Raw genomic sequence first — 19300 nt, 5'->3', positions numbered from 1 at the left:
TAGATTAAAGTAAGGAAATATACAGGGAGTTGGTTTTGCCTCGAGAAAATTTATTTAAAAATGCAGATAAATTTTATCGAATACAAGGCGGGGATTTGTTATATTTCTATTTGATATGAAAATTAAAATTTGATAATTATAGACAAAATTTAATTTAATATAAAATATTTTCAATTTTCTCAACCACGGGCATATAAATTTAGAACAACCTGTATACAACAAATTGTTATATTTAATTTTAAGAAGTGATTAAATAAGACTCAAGTGAAATCGATAATAGGTAATTATGTTTGTTCGCGGAAGGATCGATCATTAGCCGATGCTAAATAAGACTAAGTGGAAATAGAGAATAGGTCATTAAAATTTGTATATAGTAGAAAGTAATTTTAGAATGGGAATTAACTATTTTCTTTGAAATCCATTAAGCATATTTAGAAAGTTTAAAAATTGGTTTTGAGGAATACTGCGAATGAGAGTTGGTGGTGGAATTTTGATTTGTGAATCTGGAAGGGATATTTAGAAAGTAGGGGAATGAATGACAAATAGAGAGCAGAATGTTTTGAGCTGTCGAGAAGTGAAGTCGAGTAGTAGACGGTAGTGTACGGAGAGTGAGAAAGCCGGTGTAGTTCCGTGAGTGTGGAGTATCTATCGTAGAACGAGAGGTAGGCCAGGTTGAGAGTAAAAGAACCTCCTTGAGCCAAGAGTTCCCGGTAGCTGATTGCAGTTTCGAAAAAGGTAGAACACAGCATCACGACAGAAGCAGGAAACGAGAGCTATACGAGCTAGTTTCAGAGGAGAACATTACTGGAAGCCAGGACGAGGTTTTGATTGCAGCCAAGGATAGCAGGAAACGGGTCTTGTGTGAAGACATTCTCAGTGCACCAGAAAAAGGTCAGTCTCATTTGTTTGGACATGAATGTAGGGGTTTTTCGTAGTAAATACCACATTTAAACTTGAAAAAACATAATCAATAATATCAGAAAAGCTTCATCAAACTTAAATAGAATTGTTGCTGATAAATCATAATAGTTAAATGTAAATAAAAACTTTCAATTGGAAATCAAAAGGAAATAAGATTCCCATGTATAAATGTTATGTTTAAGAATAATAAGATATAGCAAATATTAAGCAGCGATTGCCATTTAAATAAAATAAACAATATTTTGATTACAATTGTAACCCATATGTGTTATTATTTTACTCTTTTCTTTCCTATCCCGATTAGGAACCATTAAGAAATACTTAGAAGCCACGTATGTAAGTAATTAATTTTATAAAAAGCCCTGAGATTGAAAACATATTGATATGTGATCTGGTAAATTAATTAGATTATTATTAATGCATTGATTAAATTAAATGACATATAAAATTATTATCTCATATCAATAATCAAGATCACATCAATATATATAAATAGATGAAATAGAGAATGTGGAAAAATCCCCTTACGAACAATTCACACATCCACCATTTCGGGCTGGGAAAAATTTTTCGAATAGAATCAAAGATCCAAACACCAGTTCTTAGAAATGTGTTTCGCCCTCTTTGGTTCACTGAGTGTGTTTCAAAGATCTACATCTTATATATATATATATATATATATATATATATATATATATATATATATATATATATATATATATGTATTTTGACTATTTACAAGCTCCTATGTCGTTAATTCATGTATGGCCATCTATAAGCCAATTAATGAAATAACGACATAGGAGCTGTAAATAGTAAAAATACATATTTTTCTTTAATTTATAAATTACAAACACAATAGCCAAAAATTGACACAGGAGGTTGGGAACTTTCACCATCGCTATGTTCTTAGATTCCCGTCATTTTCGTCGATTTTGATGTCACATGTATCCAAGTTTGGGAGTATAAAATCCAGATTAAATCCATTGCAGAATATGAATCTGTACATACTAGCTGTAACAATATGTTCTTTGGCAATGCGTTGTTTATTACACTAATCAGTGTACAATGTATACATCACAGCAATTTTTCATACAGAACTTAAATATTGCCTCTTAGAATGGCTACGGCTACGACTGTAATGACTTTGTACTCTTAAGTCGAAGAAATATGTTAATATGTTCCATAACAGTAGGCTCTTTGCTTTCATCTAATTTTTGAGCAGATATTGGCTCACCACGACTTGAAATCTTTATTGCTGCTCCGCAGACAACCTTTAATCATTACTATATTTACTCTATCTGATGCTGCTCTGAATTAAACTAGTTACATTGAACTAAATTTAAACTAGTCCCTTAAATTCTTCAAACACGACACTCTCCTTCTTCCTATACTCCTTCCTCTTCTTAGCTTTTCCTGTATTATTGGTTTTAGCATTTCATACCGCTCTCCCCTCATTACGTGTCCCAGATATTAACTTTTATTATTTTTATTGTATTTATTATTTTATATTCTTTGCCCATTTCTCGCAATACTTTCCGTGTTCATTTTCTTGTGTCCATGCTATTCTAAGCATCCTTCTGTAACACATTGTAAATGACTGTAGCGTAGTTTACTTATGTGTTCTTGCTACAATGTCCAGCTTTCAAGTCCATATTGTCTGAAATCCATGTTCCTAGGTACTTGTATTTATCAACCCGTTCTCTCGGTACATTTCACAAATGTGTTTTGTTTGTATATTTGTTTTCTTAGTTATCATCATGTATTTGGTTTTTTTTATATTTATATCCTTATTTACGCCTCTTTGTTTTGCAAAAGATAAAATCGTAAGTGACAGAAAAATGAACCTATATTCTTTTTATTCCAAGCTAAAGATATATCGCTTAGTGCTTAGTGTTTATGAGAGCCAGATAATAACGAGTACCTAATAGATAAAACTAAAAATATTCTGAGAAGTTTTCATCCACTAAATGTATAAAATTTTTGTAGTTGTCATAGTCATCTCTTTAGATGTAACTCAATTACATTTAAACAGAACATTGATTAAGCTAAGCTTTCAGTCAGCATCTGAAAAAAAGATCTAGGAGTACATATTTCTATACTCCCTTATGCATTCCTGAAATTCTGACAATACCAGTCACAACCAAAATTCCTGTTCTTAAATATGTAGGTATAATTTACTAAAAGTCGAAACAAACAAAAACATTAAAGCAGACAAACGGCCACTAGGAGGCAGACACCCGATGACCACCAGGACCTTGATTCTCACTTTTAAAAACAAATTATACATCACAAGCCGTATTAATAGATAAGTGTCAGATACGTTGAAGTGAGACAGAGGTTTTAATTTTCTGTTGGAATAAAATTAATAGTCTGGGTTAATTATCGAAAAATAGGCCATTTTTGGAAAAAGTTATTTAGCAGTTATTTTACTGATGGAATCGAATTTTTAGATTGTATGAGATTAGTAATATCGGTGTGCAAATTTTGCAGGAAGTGTGCTATTTTGTTTATTAACAAACTTACGCTCCAAATTCTTTTTTTACAATTCATGCGCTGTAACTTCGAAGATTTTAACTTTAAACCAAAGGCACCTGTATTAAAATTCACCGTAATTTAATTCCGCATAAGATATTTTTTCCCGATTTCCTTCGACGAAAATTTTCCTCAGAAAATCCGGGTTTCCCAACAAAATATGTTTATTTTCAACTAAAATTTTAGGAAAGTTTATAACTTAAATGCCGATCAACTTTGACCGGTTGTATATCAGAAGCCACTTCTAGCAATTCAACTTTTTTTCTTTTAATATATGCTTCTTGTCTAGTTTAATTTCATCTAATATTTACCGAGATATTGTATTTGTTTATAAGCCAAAAAATTGTGTACAACTTTAAAATATTCCTGAGGCCGCTCAAATAGTCCAATTTCAATTCTGTAAAATAAAGGTATAGGAAATTATCAATAGTAATTGCACAAGAGCTCTAAAATTCTATATTAATTTTAGAGATCGAGTGCAATGTGTTGCGATTATTTCATGAATAAAACTGTTCAAAACCAACATTTTATTGTAATTTATTTATGTAAGTACAAATTAGTACAATTAAACACACAGTTGTTATAAATATTTGACGGTTGAAAGTCATCACTTTTATAACTTTTAAAACATTAATTGACATTAATGCCATTGAATGTATTTTTTCGTAGCAACGAAGGGCATCTGACGTAATATACTTGACGACGGGAAATTATCAAAAATTATCAGTTTAATTAAGATTTATGTAGCTTTCTATTGGTCAGAATCTCATATGAATGAAATAATCGATATAAACGTATAAAATTAACATTACATTACATAATTTCCCACCTTCACACATCTGTGACAGAAGTATTTTATAAAATTCTCCTGTCACAGTGACAGTTGTCATACTCCTCCGATACGTCTAAAGGTGGGAAACTATGTAGTGTATGTCAATTTATACGTTTATATCAATAATTTCCACCTCTCCTAGTTTCATCTCTTTTTACTTCACAATGTATTATGTTTTCTATCTTTTGCGTTATTTTGTCAGTTATTAGCGCGCTCATCACTGTATAGGTATTCCTACTGCTTGTAATAAGTAAACTCATACTGGTCTTCTTCCTCTACGGCACTACAGCCCAAATTGAACCTTGGCCTCCTTCATTTTTGCCTCCACCCTTGTTTGTCTGTGGCTGCTCTTCTCCATACACGGAATCCTAAAAGGGCTTACGTGTCGCTGTTTACTGTGTCTTCCCAGCGCTTTCTTAACTTTCCAACCGGTCTGTTTTCCTGCATTCTAGCATTCAGTGCTCTTTTTGGTAGCCTATCCTCTCCCATTCTTATCACATGTCCGGCCCATTGAAATCTTTGTATTCTAATAAAGTCTGACGGGGTGTTTCCTTATAAAGTTGATAAAGCTCGTTGTTTTATCGACTTTTGAAGATTCCGTTTTTCCTCACAGGTCCTAGTATTCTCTTCAGTACTTTCCTGTCGAATGTGTCGAGTTTATTTTTGGATGTTTCTTTCAGGACCCATGCTTCACTGCCATAGCATGCTATTGGTCGAATTAAGGTTTTATAAATTCACATCTTTGTATTTCGGTGGACACTTTTAGACCGAAATATTTGGGAGCTAGAGGGCAAAATATGCTCTGTTTGCCTGCTTTATTCTCTTCTTTATTTCTTCATCTTCTGAGTCATCGGCATTATATTTCTACTCCCAGATATGTAAACTTTTCAACCGTTTCAATGTCATCTTCATGTATAATGTTTTGTGGGACTATATTTCTTCTCGTCTGTATCATTATTTTTATTTTTTCTGTGTTAATTTCCAGACCTAGCTTTTTTGTTTGCGTTTTTAACTCTGCGTATGTTTCCTGTGCTCTTTTTGATATTCTAGTCATAATATTATTATCATCAGCATAAACGGCCAGTTGAACCGTTAGGTTATTCAGTAGGTTTCCTCGCCCAGTTTGCATTTGCCTAATCGCGTACTCCAGTGCCAGGTTAAACAATGTTGGGGCCAGCCCATCTCCCTGCTTTAGTCCCTGCGAAATTTTGAAAAAATCTGCCCGGTGGTTTTGTATTCGTACACATACTTGAGTTTCATCCATTGTGGCTTTAATGAGTCTAATTAGCTTTTGTGAAGTCGTATGCCTGTTTGAAGTCTACAAACACGTTGTGAACATCGATGTCGTGTTCCCATGATTTGCTCAAGATCGGCTTGACTGTAAATATTTGATCCAGTGTCGATCTTCCCCGTCGGAAGCCCGTCTGATACTCTCCAATAATATTTTACTAGTGGTTGGAGCCGCTGACTTATAATATACGTGAGGACTTTATATGCTGTCAGTACCTACATAGTAGAGAAATTCCACGGTAGTTTTTGCACTGGAGTTTGTCTCCTTTTATATAGATCGGGCATACTATACTTTTCTTCCAGTATCGTTTTCTTCGAGAACTTCCTCTATGGTTGGAGCTTCTACTATTCTACTCCATTCTCTACTTCAATGTCTTATATATGTAGTCCGTACTCATTTCATCTTCCATGTCTACTTGTGTTCCAAGTAAGGTCTGAAAATAATATAGTTATGCTGGTAGTAGTTAACTGGTGTATCATAATTATTATTCTGTCTATTATTATGATTAACTATTTAGTGGGAAATAAGCCACAATTAAATTGAAAAAATAATTTTATTAACGTTTCAAAGCCCAAATCGGGTTTCGTTGTCAAAATACAAAATACTATTAAAATAAACAAAAATGTTGTTGCTAAGTAAAAAAATTCTTCTAATAATTTATTTAATCTGACTCATTTATATTGGCAATTCAGACGTATATTATACATTTTAAAGTAGAAGACTTTAAAATGATATCGCTAATATTTATGAGTTGCGTTCCTGGGACGACTTTACTAAAAGATAGTTCATTCGATTACATGAAATCAATCCCAACTCAAGAATATCCGTCACAAAAAAATCATAGCATGTGATCTGTCTTTAAAAAGACAAACAAATGCAACGATGACAGTAAAATTCTCGCGTTAGAGATTCCATAGTAAATCACGAGGGAAAACCAGGAAAAAACCTCGTGATACTATCCCGACATCGTAAGTATTTGGTCTTACATTTAATTTACTTTCAAAAAACTAATACCGAATTCTGACTTTAATATGTTTAAATTATAAATAATATTAATAATACATAGATCTACAATAAGTAATACTAAAATATAAAATTTGTACTAACTCGATTAGTAGGTAAGTCAATAACATATCGAGTTAGTACAAATTTTATATTTTAGTATTACTTATTTTAGATCTATGTATTATTAATATTATTTATAATTTAAACATATTAAAGTCAAAATTTGGTATTAGTTTTTTGAAAGTAAATTAAATATAAGACCAAATACTTATGATGTCGGGATAGTATCACGAGGTTTTTTCCTAGTTTTCCCTCGTGATTTAGTATGGAATCTCTAACGCGAGAATTTTACTGTCATCGTTGAATTTGTTTGTCTTTTTAAAGACAGATCACATGCTATGATTTTTTTGTGACGGATATTCTTGAGTTGGGATTGATTTCATGTAATCGAATGAACCATCTTTTAGTAAAGTCGTCGCAGGAACGCAACTCATAAATATTGGCGATATCATTTTAAAGTCTTCTACTTTAAAATGTATAATATACGTCTGAATTGCCAATATAAATGAGTCAGATTAAATAAATTATTAGAAGAATTTTTTTACTTAGCAACAACATTTTTGTTTATTTTAATAGTATTTTGTATTTTGACAACGAAACCCGATTTGGGCTTCGAAACGTTAATAAAATTATTTTTTCAATTTAATTGTGGCTTATTTCCCACTAAATAGTTAATCATAAAAATGCCACAAGGAAATAGCTTCAGAACAACACTGGCTATTATTGCGACCGTAAATTTTTAATTAATAATGTAATTGCTGATAAACTATTCGGCCGATTTTCACCGGCTTCTGGAAATATAATATACTACACAAAAGGTATATAGTTATTGATAAATAATTACTTACCTAAAATTTTATTTGAATATAAAAGATTTTGTGAGAAAACCCGGATTTTCCGACAAAAATTTTCGTCGAAGGAGATCGGAAAAAAATCTTTGTGTAGAATTAAATCGCTGTGAATTTTAATGGTATTTATGGTTTATAGTTAAAATCTTCTGAGTTACAGGGCACTAATTAAAAAAACACGATTTCGGAGCGCTAATTTTGCTAATAAACAAAATAGCACACTTTCTGATCTCTGCGGACTTCGCAAACCGATATTACTAATTATATGCAATCTTAAGATTTGATTCCAGCAGTATCACCAAAAAAATCTGCTAACAAACTTTTTCTTGTTTTTTTCCAAATTTGCCCAGAGTATTAATAGATAAGTGTCAGATAGGTTGAAGTGAGACAGAGATTTTAATTTTCTGTCGGAATTAAGCCGATGATCTGACCGCAGCTTCAGAGGTGGCAGAGCCCCTAATAACCGAAGTGCAACAGGGCCCCGCCTCTAAAAGTACCTGACAAAGAACCGCCATTACACCTTCTTTCGTGTTATTATGATTATTAGGACCACACGCGCCGATTCTTTCATTAAGAAATTTCCTCTAGAGATGATCTCTCATTTAGAACGGTCGATGGCCATTCGGATGGGCATTAAATAAAGAATTTACTCTGTTAATGTTAATGTAAGATTTAAGTGTTTCACGTGATTGGACTTTTTAACATAATTATAATTTAGATCTTTATAATCTCCCGGTACCGATCAACTAAAGAAATGCGTGAAACACTTACCAGTAATCGAAAACATTGATACGCCAGTCAATGGGAGCAATAATAGGATATTACCTCCGAATTCTATCCTACCACATGGATTTTAATGAAATTTTGGGCCTAGCCTCTACTTATCTCCTAATTCAAAGTCTACCCTATGCCGATGTGTGCTTTTATCTTGGGGGTTGTTCCCACCCCTTCTTAGGGGTGGAAAATTTTTTGGTTAAAATTACTACGGAATTCGCTAGAGAACCTAATTTTAAGCAAAAACTGTTCTATAATTTTTTTTGAAAACTCAATAATTTTTGAGATATTCGTGGTTGAAAATTGGCCATTTTCACTGAAACATAATACCTTTTCGAACGGTTTTTTGCGAATACATTAAAAACTATGCATCTAACTAAAAAAACTATATTTAACATTTTTGTAGGCTATAAAAAACAAAGAGACATTTGCCTTCATAAATCTTCTAGTTATAATACAAAAAGAAATATGGTAGGTGAAAATAGTTTGTTTTTTGGTACAATCTCAAATTGGTGTATTCAACTTGAAATAACAGAGGAACGGTCGATTTTAGGTGTATAATGCTACTAGTACCTTTTGTAGTGCTTGAAAAGACCTTTAAAATGAGCTATATAAAAGGTCCATTCCATTAAACCTAAGCGAGATGTGCTGCAAACAAAATTGATAACTAATGTATTTTAAGAAAAAATGAGAAGTAATTTTAACCCCCATCCAGCAAATGTAAATGCATCATTTTCCTTTCACAATACCTTTTATTATAGTGTTATTTCTATGTTCAAAAAGTTGGACGGGTTTAAAATGAATGGTTTTAAGAAAAGAGATCAAATTATAGAGAGCATTTTTAAAGTTTCTTAAAAATCTTACTTTTTCCCCAAGTAACTTGAAAACGATCAAAGATAAAGTAATGAAAACCAAAAAGAAAATGTTTATCTGAAAAAGCGCTACATTTTTGAGTGGTATTTTTTTTCGTATCTCTTATCTTTTTCGAGTTACATGGAGGAAAAGCAAGATTTTTAAGAAAATTTAAAAATGCGCTCTATAACTTGATCTTATTTTTTTCAAAAACCATTCATTTTAATCCAGTCCAACTTTTTGAACATAGAAATAATACTATAATAAAAAGTATTCTAGAACGAAAACGATGTACTTAAATTCTGATGGATGAGGGGTTAAATATACTTCTCATTTCTTCTTAAAATACATTAGTCATCAACTTTTTTGCCGAATATCTCGCTTAGTTTGAATGTAATCGACATTTTCAAGCACTACAAAAGTTATTAGTATCATTATACACCTAAAATCGACCGTTTCTGTTATTTCTAGTTGAATCCACCGATTTGAGCAAGAAGCAAAAAAACAAACTCTTCTTAGCTACCATATCCCTCTTTGTATTTTAACTAGAAGATTTATGAAGGAACGAATCTCTTTGTTTTTTATAACTTACAGAAATATTTTATATAGTTTTTTGTTAGATGCATAGTTTTTAAGGTATTCGCAAAAATCCGTCCGAAAAGGTGTCATTTTTCAATGAAAATGGCTAATTTTCAACCACCAATAACTCAAAAAGTATTGAGTTTTCAAAAAATAATTATAGAAGAGTTTTTGCTTAAAATTGAGTTCTCTAGCCTCTTCCGTGGCTGTTTTAACCAAAACATTTTTCACCCCCGAGAAGGGGTGGGAACCATCCCTAAGATAAAAGCGCACATCGACGTAGGGTAGACTTTGTTTCTTGAGCTATTCCCTACTTACTGTGAAAATATTAAGTAAATCGATGTAGTAGGATGGAATTCGGAGCCAAATACCCTCATTGACTGCCCTATGAGATGGTGCTTTGTTCTACCGAAGGGCGGCCAAAAGTATACCTAGTTGTTAATACAGCTGAGCACATATTTTTTTATTAACAATTTATTTGTTTTTTTGATTTACCAATAGAAAAAACTTGAAATATTTTCTTATTTTCCGAAGCAAATTTCTTCAATTCGCTTTATACAGAGCGTCACCCCCTAGGCGCGTAATATGTCAAATCTCAAACACGCAATAGGGAACTTGCACAATTTTTTTTATTACATAATAATGTTGAGTTTTGTTTAAAAATGAGATTTCCAAAATTTCACGCTCCAAAAACTCATAATAACTTAGAAGTATTATGGGCATAATACTCATATAAGGATTATGGGCAAGAGATATGACTTTCCATGGGCACAAATCCATCAAATAGCGAACATCCCTACCATCCGTGATATAATACTTAGCCTGAGTAAAAGTTACATACGTTCTAAAAACGATAAGCAGCTCCAATAACAGAGCTAAGAAGGTCCTGAAATCTAATTGCTACCGTAGAGGACAAGTATTTACCACACATCCTAAAACGGTCGATGATTCAAGTCCTTATGAACAAAATTACGTACCACAGTCAACATAGCGGTACTTCTAGAAGTACTGCTCAATGTAGAATTTTTATTAACTGGTTGCAATATTTTTTTAATAATCTGCAATCTGTAATATAATAATATTGCATTTCATATTTAATTGTTCAAATCTTATCTTATGTATAAGATCTATTATTATAAGTTGCCACATCTTAGGTAGTTTTCTACATATGGAAAATAATTTTATAACTTTTAGGCAGTTTCAAACAACATGAAGTTGGTTTGCAAATGCCATGGGATGTCCGGAAGTTGCGAACTGAAAACTTGTTGGAGAGCTGCACCTGACTATAGAGCTATTGGTAAAGAACTCAAAGAAAGATATAACCAAGCAGTCTTAGTTGACCAGACCAATTTTGGAAAGAAAAACCTTCGAAAATTTAATATGTAAGCAAATTTATATCTTATCCATATTTTATGTTTCCAATCTAGCTTATTGAAGGTAAAAGTGGCATCAGGCAAGGTGAGTTTTTGGTCCATAACATAAAGATCTATAAGAAATAAGATAAGTGTGTTTACGTTTTACTTGTAGTGCCTTATTCGCGTAAGTAATGTTTAAAATAAAAAAAAAATCGTCGTTGCGATGCTAATTCTTCTAACCTTGAATCTCACGTTAAATCTGCTCGCAATATATCCCGACTAAAAACTCAGATAATATTTTAAAATTACTATGGGCGAGACAGAGAAATATAATTAAAAGAAAAGGCAGCGATTGCTTTATCCCGAGGTAATTTGGCTGTGTAAATAAACAATTTGGATTTTATTTATTTTACTATAAGAAACACTAAAGTTTCTCTCTTCGAAGATTTTTGAGACGCAAATTAAAACAGAGTGGAAAAGAAAATGCTACATTATCAAATCACGCAATTTGTTGGACCTGTTGACAGTCCACTGACACATTTACATTTACATATATTTTTGATAAAACATAATACATAGGCACAGTATAAAGAGGGACAGTAGAACCACTCTCCGAAAAATTGGAAGTAAAATCTGTAGTCGCGCATGGCGACCGCGCAATGTTGGCAGTCGCTTTTGCTCCACTCTCGCATTGCTATTTGCATAGAAACGTACGGATTTTAACAGGGAAAACCCGCATCCACCACTGGTGAATTACCAATGGCGTACTGCCGGTATTACTTCTTGAGATCAAAGTGCCGACATGGAAGAGGTTTTACTGTCCCTCTTTATACTGTGACATAGGTTTACAAACGCACATCTATCTTATTTATGTTGTCTATCGACTCTGGAGTCGCCATTAGGAAATCACCTTACCTGCCATATGATATTGTGGGACACTGTTCTGTGATGTGATAGAGATGGTTTGTGGTTGTCCGCAGTCACAGATTGGGAATGGTCGTTTACACCATTTGTGCATCATGTAACCACATCTGCCGTGCTGGGTTCTGATTCTGTTCAGCATAGTCCATCTGTTGCGTGGTAAATTAAAACCTGGTGGTTTTTGTGTGATGTAGGGTATGCTGCTATTTTGTTGTTCCATCCATTCTCGAGTCCATGTGGTCGTTAAGTTGAACTCATTTTCCACAGCAATCTTTATTGTTTTTATTGACGGTCGTCTGGAGCGTAGACGGTTATGGTTGGCAGCGTCTGTATTTTGATGGATTGGCAGGCTCTCGTTATCACTTATCTTTCTGTACCTACTCACTAGTGGGGGAGTGCATGCGACCTAGTTTGGGTGGTGGAATGTGGCTCAGTACTGGGATCCATTGCGTAGGGGTGCACTTGATAACGCCGGCAATCATTTTCATTGTATTGTTCAATTGGACATGTTTTTTGTGTAAATGTGGGCTGTTAGGCCAGTCCGACCAGGCCAGAAGACAAACCCCAAGGCAGATGATTGCAAGGTGGAAGCCAATGCTCCCCATGTTGTGCCACTCACTTTGAATATGTTTGGGATGAGGATGAAGGATACAACTCAGTTCTTAATTTTGAAAGCTAGTTCTTTTTTCGACTTTTGATTATTGTAATAAAAACAAATCATCTTAATTTTATTTTGGTTAGATATCAACTTTCGCTTGGTGAAATATTGTGAAAAAAATAAAAGAATAAAGAAATTTAAACTTTGTTGCATTTGCTTTACATAGAACTGATCCTTCATGTATATCATTATTTAATTTCATTTGCTTGCTTTATGCGATTCTCGTGTATATGGAAATATCGATCAACTAGAGAGCAAGCTGTTCAACTACAAATAAAATGGTATCTTTGGATGGTGAAATGATTGTGAAAAGCAATAGTTTTAAGTAACTAGGATCGGTATTACAGAGTATTGGAGAAATAGATGGAGATGCATGCAGTAGAATTAGGGCTGGATGGATGAAGTGGAAAGAAGCGAGTGGTGTAATGTGTGACAGAAAATTCCAATGAAGCTGAAGGGAAAATTCTATAAAACAGCCATAAGATCGGCTATGATGTACGCAACTGAATGTTGGGCAGTGAAAAGAAAGAGGAACAACGAATGCATGTGGCGGAAATGAGAATGCTTAGATGGATGAGTGGAGTGACAAAGGATAAAATTAGAAATGAGCATATTAGAGGAAGTCTAGGTGTAGCACCAATTGATGCCAACATGAGAGAGCATAGGTTAAGATGGTTTGGTCATGTTCAAAGCCGAGACGTTAATCACCCAATACGAAGAATAGCTGAAGTGCAGATTCCTGGAAGGAATAGGAGAAGAAGTCAAAAGAAGACCTGGGGGGAGACGATAAGGCAGGACATGTTGGTAAAAATGATTAACATTGATATGACCCAAAATAGAATTGTGTGAGAAATGCAATTAGGGAAGCTAAGCTCTTCCTCAGCTTTTCCCTTTTCGGGGGTCGTGGTTCCTTACTCTTCTTCGCCACTTATCCATCGCGTCCTCTTCACTTAAACCTTTGTCTATCAAGTCCTCTGCCATACAGTCCTTCCATCTCCGTCTAGGTTTGCCTCTACCTTTCCATCACTTCCAATAGCTCTATCCACATTTTTTTTTATTTCTAGACCTAACGCGCGTGTCTGTTCTTGAATCTTTTTGAGACTGTGGTCACCCCAGCTCTTTCACTAATAAAGGTCTTACTTATCCTGCCCCTTCATGTCTTACCCAGCATCCATCGTGACATTTTAATTTCAGCTATTTCCATCTTCTTTTCCTGAATCTTCTTTATCCTTACACATTTACCAAGGCGTACTAAAACTAGCAATAAAGGTGGTTTAAAATTGTTTTAATTTAAATATAGAACTTCGTATTACTACATATACTACTAATACACACAAGATTTTTAAAAACTTTATAGGAGTATGCTACGTTTTTGCTAAAAATTGTAAAGAATTCTATTTATTTTTAGGATTAACCAAAAGGCACACAGAAAAAATTCGAAACACAAACAATGGACTCCTCGCAAAAACAAACACAAAAGAGACCTCTCGTACGATCTCCTTTACTACGAAAAATCCCCCAGTTTCTGCGAGAAGGACCCAGGAACGGATATTCCGGGAACATCTGGACGCATCTGTAACATAACCTCAACTTCAACAGATAGTTGTGAAAATCTCTGTTGTGGCAGAGGTTACAATCTCATCAAGAAGAGAAAAGTCGAAAGATGCAACTGTAAATTTATATGGTGTTGTCAGGTGGAATGTCAGACTTGTAGTCATGAAGAATGGATCAGTATTTGCAAATAATCTACTCAGTTAATATTTGTCCGGATAGTTAAGTCATTTTAAATATTAACGTATAATGTTCTTTCTATTCAGTAAAAACTTATTTTTAAATAACAAATTCTGGAATTTGGTAACTACTTGAAATTATGACAATTAATGAGGTATTAAAGTGTGCTAAATCTCAGCTAGATCGACAAAATAGTTGTAAGTTATTCAAACTGTTTATCTCGGATATTGCGAGGACTGAGAACAAAAATTTTCCAAGCGCCATTTCATAAATTTTTCAGGAGACAAATTTCTAATTTTAGACTATCATAACTTCGTTATTTGACGGACTGTAAATTTTAAAATTATTTTATACTACAGTGTGGTAAATTGTGATAACGCCTCACGTTAGATAATGTCATAAGTAAGATTCTAATGTGCAATTTTGTAACGTATTTACTGACGCCTGCAGTGTACTTGGAACCTTATTGCACTATAAGCCGTGTACTTGAAACCTTATGGAATTATAAGATAATCATTTCACAAAAAATTTTAAATTTTCCAAAAATTATTAGCGCAATTGGTGAAATTAAGGTATACATTTCAAAATAAAACGAATATTTATTTTTAAATAGAAGATCATAATAAACACAGAACATATTTTTCCTAAATTTAGCTTAAACCACAGAACTTAAAATGTAAATAAAAAAATACTTATTTTTACTTTTAAAAATAAAAAAAAATTTAAATAAAATACAAATAAAATGTTAAAAGTATATTTATTTCGTTTAAATCATATAATAGATGTATAACTTGAAATGTGCATACAAAGTACAGACACATCCTATTTTTTTAAATTTTTGTTTTAATAAGAGTTTTTAAAAAGTAGTAAGTATTAAAATTAGTTTGATGTTTAAATAAAATAAAAATAAACTATTACAGTGGCGCACATAGTACAATTTTCCTTTGGGGGGGGGGTTGGCTTGGGCACCGAAATTTTTTGTATTGTTTGTGAAAGACAAGTTACATTTTTTTATAAGTGCTGAGGAGGGGGTCAAACTCCCCCTGGGTACGCAACTGAAAGTATATTTGTTTCGTTGAAATCATATAATAAAAGTATAACTTCTTACGTACACACACTCTTAATTTTTCTAAAGTACTTGTCGCTTGGAACCTTATTGCCCGAACCTGAAAGTATTTCACGTACTTGAAACCTTATTTCATCATTGATTACACCGCCATCTAAAAACAATTCAAAGTTTTTCAACTATCATTCGATGCAGAATTCTTTATTAAATAGAATTTTTTAAAAAACCGATTTTGTACAAAATGTCGCCTGGAACCCTATTGTTCTCAACCCTCGATTGATTATTTAAATAAAACTTAGGCGAGGCAATAAAGCAGTCATCATCATCATCATTCCTCAACCTCTTGCATCCACTGTTGGATATAGGTCTCCTCCATATTCTTCCATTGTTCTCTATCTTGTACCTTCTGTATCGAATTTCCCACTGTTTTTTTCAAGTCATCCATCCATCTTTTAGGTTGTCTACCTTGGTGTCTTTTATCTTCTCTAGGTCTCCACTCTATGAGTATTTTGGTCCACCCATTTTCATCTAAACGTGCTACATGTCCAGCCCATCTCCGTTGTCTTTTGCAATTTTTTCTATGACATCTGTCACTTTGGTCCTCCCTCTCAGTATCATATTTAGTACCATATCTCTTCTTGTTTTTATTAACATCGCTCTTTCCATTTTTCTTTGGGTTATTCTTAATTTATTTGCAGAATGTTTAGTCAAAGTTATGGTTTTGGAACCATATGTTATTACCGGAAGTATGCACTGGTTGTAAACTTTTTCCTTCAAGCAAATCGGTAACGTTCCTTTTAGAATATGTCGCATCTTGCCAAATGCTGCCCATCCCAAGCCTATACGACGCTGGATCTTACAAGTTTGATTGTCTTTTCCTATTCTAATTTCATACCCTAAATAGATATAGCTAAAAACTTAATGTACTTCGTGTCCACCTACTCTCATAACATCACTTGGAACTAGATTGGTCATGTATTTTGTTTTTTGAAAGTTTATGTTCAGGCCCACTTGTCATATTGCATGTTTTAATTCTTCGATCATTTTGTAAGCTTCATTTAAACTCTCGGCTATAATGACAAAGTCATCTGCAAAGCGCAAGTGGTTCAGATATTCACCATCAATATTTATTCCCCTTTTATCCAAAATCCAGTGTTTTAAATGCATATTCCAAAGCTGCAATAAATAGTTGGGGAAGGTGGTGTCGCCCTCCATCTCCTCAAATAAAGCAGTAAAAATCCCAAAACAAATTTTAGCCCATACCAAATTTGGATGAATCTCAGTTAAACTTTTTTATTCGATTCGTAAGAGCATTAGGAAACTTTTTCAACAAAATTTTGATGACGAAATGAAAATTGCATTATTGAACAAGGAAAATGCATTCCCCAAAGACATTTCGAAGTGACGAAAAATGTGGAAATTTGTAATTAGGAAATAATTGACAATTTTGCTACCCGGGGGTTTCTGAGCTCCTGAGATTCTGAGATGATCTCCGCTCCGAGATACCTGGTGTTCAAGATAGGCCTCATCTCCTGCAGTTTTATGGAGATTGGATACAAAATCAACGCATATTCATTACTCGAGGTTTTTGGGGTCGCTGAACACAAATATTACGTCAGCGATAGTCTTCGACGCACATGGTGACCAGGACAGACCTCATCTACTGCAGTTTTATATAAAATCAGTTTAATCTTGTTACTCGGAGGTTTATGGGATCTTTGAACATGAATATCATGGCGACGATGGTTTCTGAATCAACTAATGAGCAAGACCAACTGATTTTGGATTGAATTACCATGAAAGTACTGTAGATAAATTCCCTCCTAGGCACCAGGGGTCTCAGAGACCATTTGAGACATAATTATCGTATTCAGTGACCCCAAAAACCTTTCAAGTAACGAGTTTCCAGTGATGTTATATCGAATTTCTACAAAACTCCAGGAAACGAGGCCTGTCCTGGTCACTAAGTGAGTCGAAGACAATCGCCGTTATAATGTGCGTGATCAGCGACACCAAAGACCGCCCGATTAACCACTTATTACACCGATTTTGTTTCTAATTTTCACAAAACTCAAGGAGACGATGCCCATTCTGGTCACCAGGTTCGTCGTCATGATATTCGTAATTAACGTCCCAAAAAACCGACGAGTAATAGACCAATAAAATAAAATAAAATCAAAATGTAATTCCGTACAGGTTGGAATAAATTTTTTATCAAAGTTTAGGCCAAAACAAAAGATATTTTCAAGAAAGTATATGATTCATAGGAGGGGATCATTGTTTAATTAATTAAAAATGGGTAATTTTTGCTCAAAATTTACTTTTTTAGTGCTGCGTTAATTCATATTTATATTAAAGTTTTTACAATTTATTTCTGCAAAGCTGAATAAACAATATTTTATATAAGACCTACTAAATTAAATTTGACCCGTAATTTATTTCAATAATTGTAAATAACAATTGAAAAATAAGTTTCCAAAAAAACATTATTTGCATTATAAATAACCACTGTCAAACATTTTGTTTTGCATAGAAAGTTGGGCTATTGTATCAGTATAAACCGAAAAAAAATTGGTTAATAAATATTAAGTAGTTTATGAGATATTTAATTTGTTTTTAAAAAATACCATTTTTTGAATTGCAAAAACGCGGTCGTTGCCGATAGAGTAAACAAGATTTTAAGGTCTTATTTTTTTGCTTTTATGTATATTTTCGACAGATGTATTGACAAATCAAAATTTGAAATGAAAACCCCTCCAAAATGGTGCTTGAAAATTGGTGTAATTTGTTTAAAATTTGTTTTTTTAATAACATCGCCGGGATTAAAATTTTGAAATTATTTTTTGATATTCGCGTTTCTGGTAGTTGTTGACACACTTACAAAAGAAAAACAATTTCTAGATCCATTTTTTGCCAAAATAGCTTTTCCAAGTTTAAAAATTCATATTTTGTTTATTTATCAATATTAACATTTAAAGTGCGTGAGTACCTACATCTATCAACCCTACTACTCAACAATGTCATTTATATATAGATTTAAAATTTTTGAGTATTTTAAAAAATATTGATTTTCGTAGCAACCTTAAATGAAAACATTTTGCACGAAGAGTGCTGCAGTAGTACTTTGCTATATCTTCGTTAATAATGGATTATTTTCAATGGTTTTTTTTAGTTTAGGGTAGCATATAAAAATAATATCATCTAAATGACACTTTTTACAATAAATATTCGTCAATTTGTTATAAACAATTTTTTTTTAATTTTTTTTCTCTGCGTGTTATAAATAAAAATTTACACAAAACATTTTTTATACAAAAATTAACAAAATTATTATGTATTTTACATTTCATTTTCCAATCTTTATATAACATGTAGTACAGTAAAAATTGTGTATAATATTTGTTAATTTTTATTCACTTATATACATAATAGATTTATAAGGGAAGTGGTCCTCCATTTTTTTATATATTTTCTTTTGTATTTACATTAACTTTGCGAGATTTGGCCAATAATTTATACAAAGAAAACAGTTTTTATGTTTCTTTAACAAAATTTTACTATTTTGTTAGATTTTTAAAATAAAAATTTGGTTTAATACTCTTTTGTGGTTATCTTTAGTGCCAACTTTTATTTATCACAATATTAGAGATTTTTTTTTAAATATGTATTGTTTATAACAAATTAATGAATATTTTTTGCAAAGAGGGTACGCAGATGTTATTATTTTTATATGCTACCCCAAATTAAAAAAAAGAACATTGAAATTGGCTCATTATTAACGGATATATCGCAAACTACTCCTCCGCCAATTTTCAGGCAAAAAGTTTTCATTTAAGGTGCTATGAAAATCATTATTTTTCAAAATATTCTAC

The 19300-nt window shown here is 32.8% G+C and overlaps 1 protein-coding gene across 1 annotated transcript in view; it reads left to right on the top strand.

Annotated features, from left to right (window-relative positions):
- Nucleotides 1-17645, top strand: part of LOC114345846 (protein Wnt-10b) — a 160045-nt gene extending 142400 nt beyond the window's left edge. Inside the window, exons 4-5 of the mRNA XM_028296658.2 lie at nucleotides 10892-11079; nucleotides 14040-17645. Of these exons, the coding sequence (XP_028152459.2) occupies nucleotides 10892-11079; nucleotides 14040-14376 (525 nt within the window). The 3' untranslated portion in view covers nucleotides 14377-17645. The remainder of the gene's footprint in view (nucleotides 1-10891; nucleotides 11080-14039) is intronic.
- Nucleotides 17646-19300: the final 1655 nt, after the last annotated feature.

The sequence above is a fragment of the Diabrotica virgifera genome, chromosome 2, assembly GCF_917563875.1.
Source record: "Diabrotica virgifera virgifera chromosome 2, PGI_DIABVI_V3a".
Classification (NCBI taxonomy): Eukaryota; Metazoa; Arthropoda; class Insecta; order Coleoptera; family Chrysomelidae; genus Diabrotica; species Diabrotica virgifera.
Note: the sequence above shows the minus strand (reverse complement) of the source record. Positions and strands in the feature narration are given on the sequence as shown.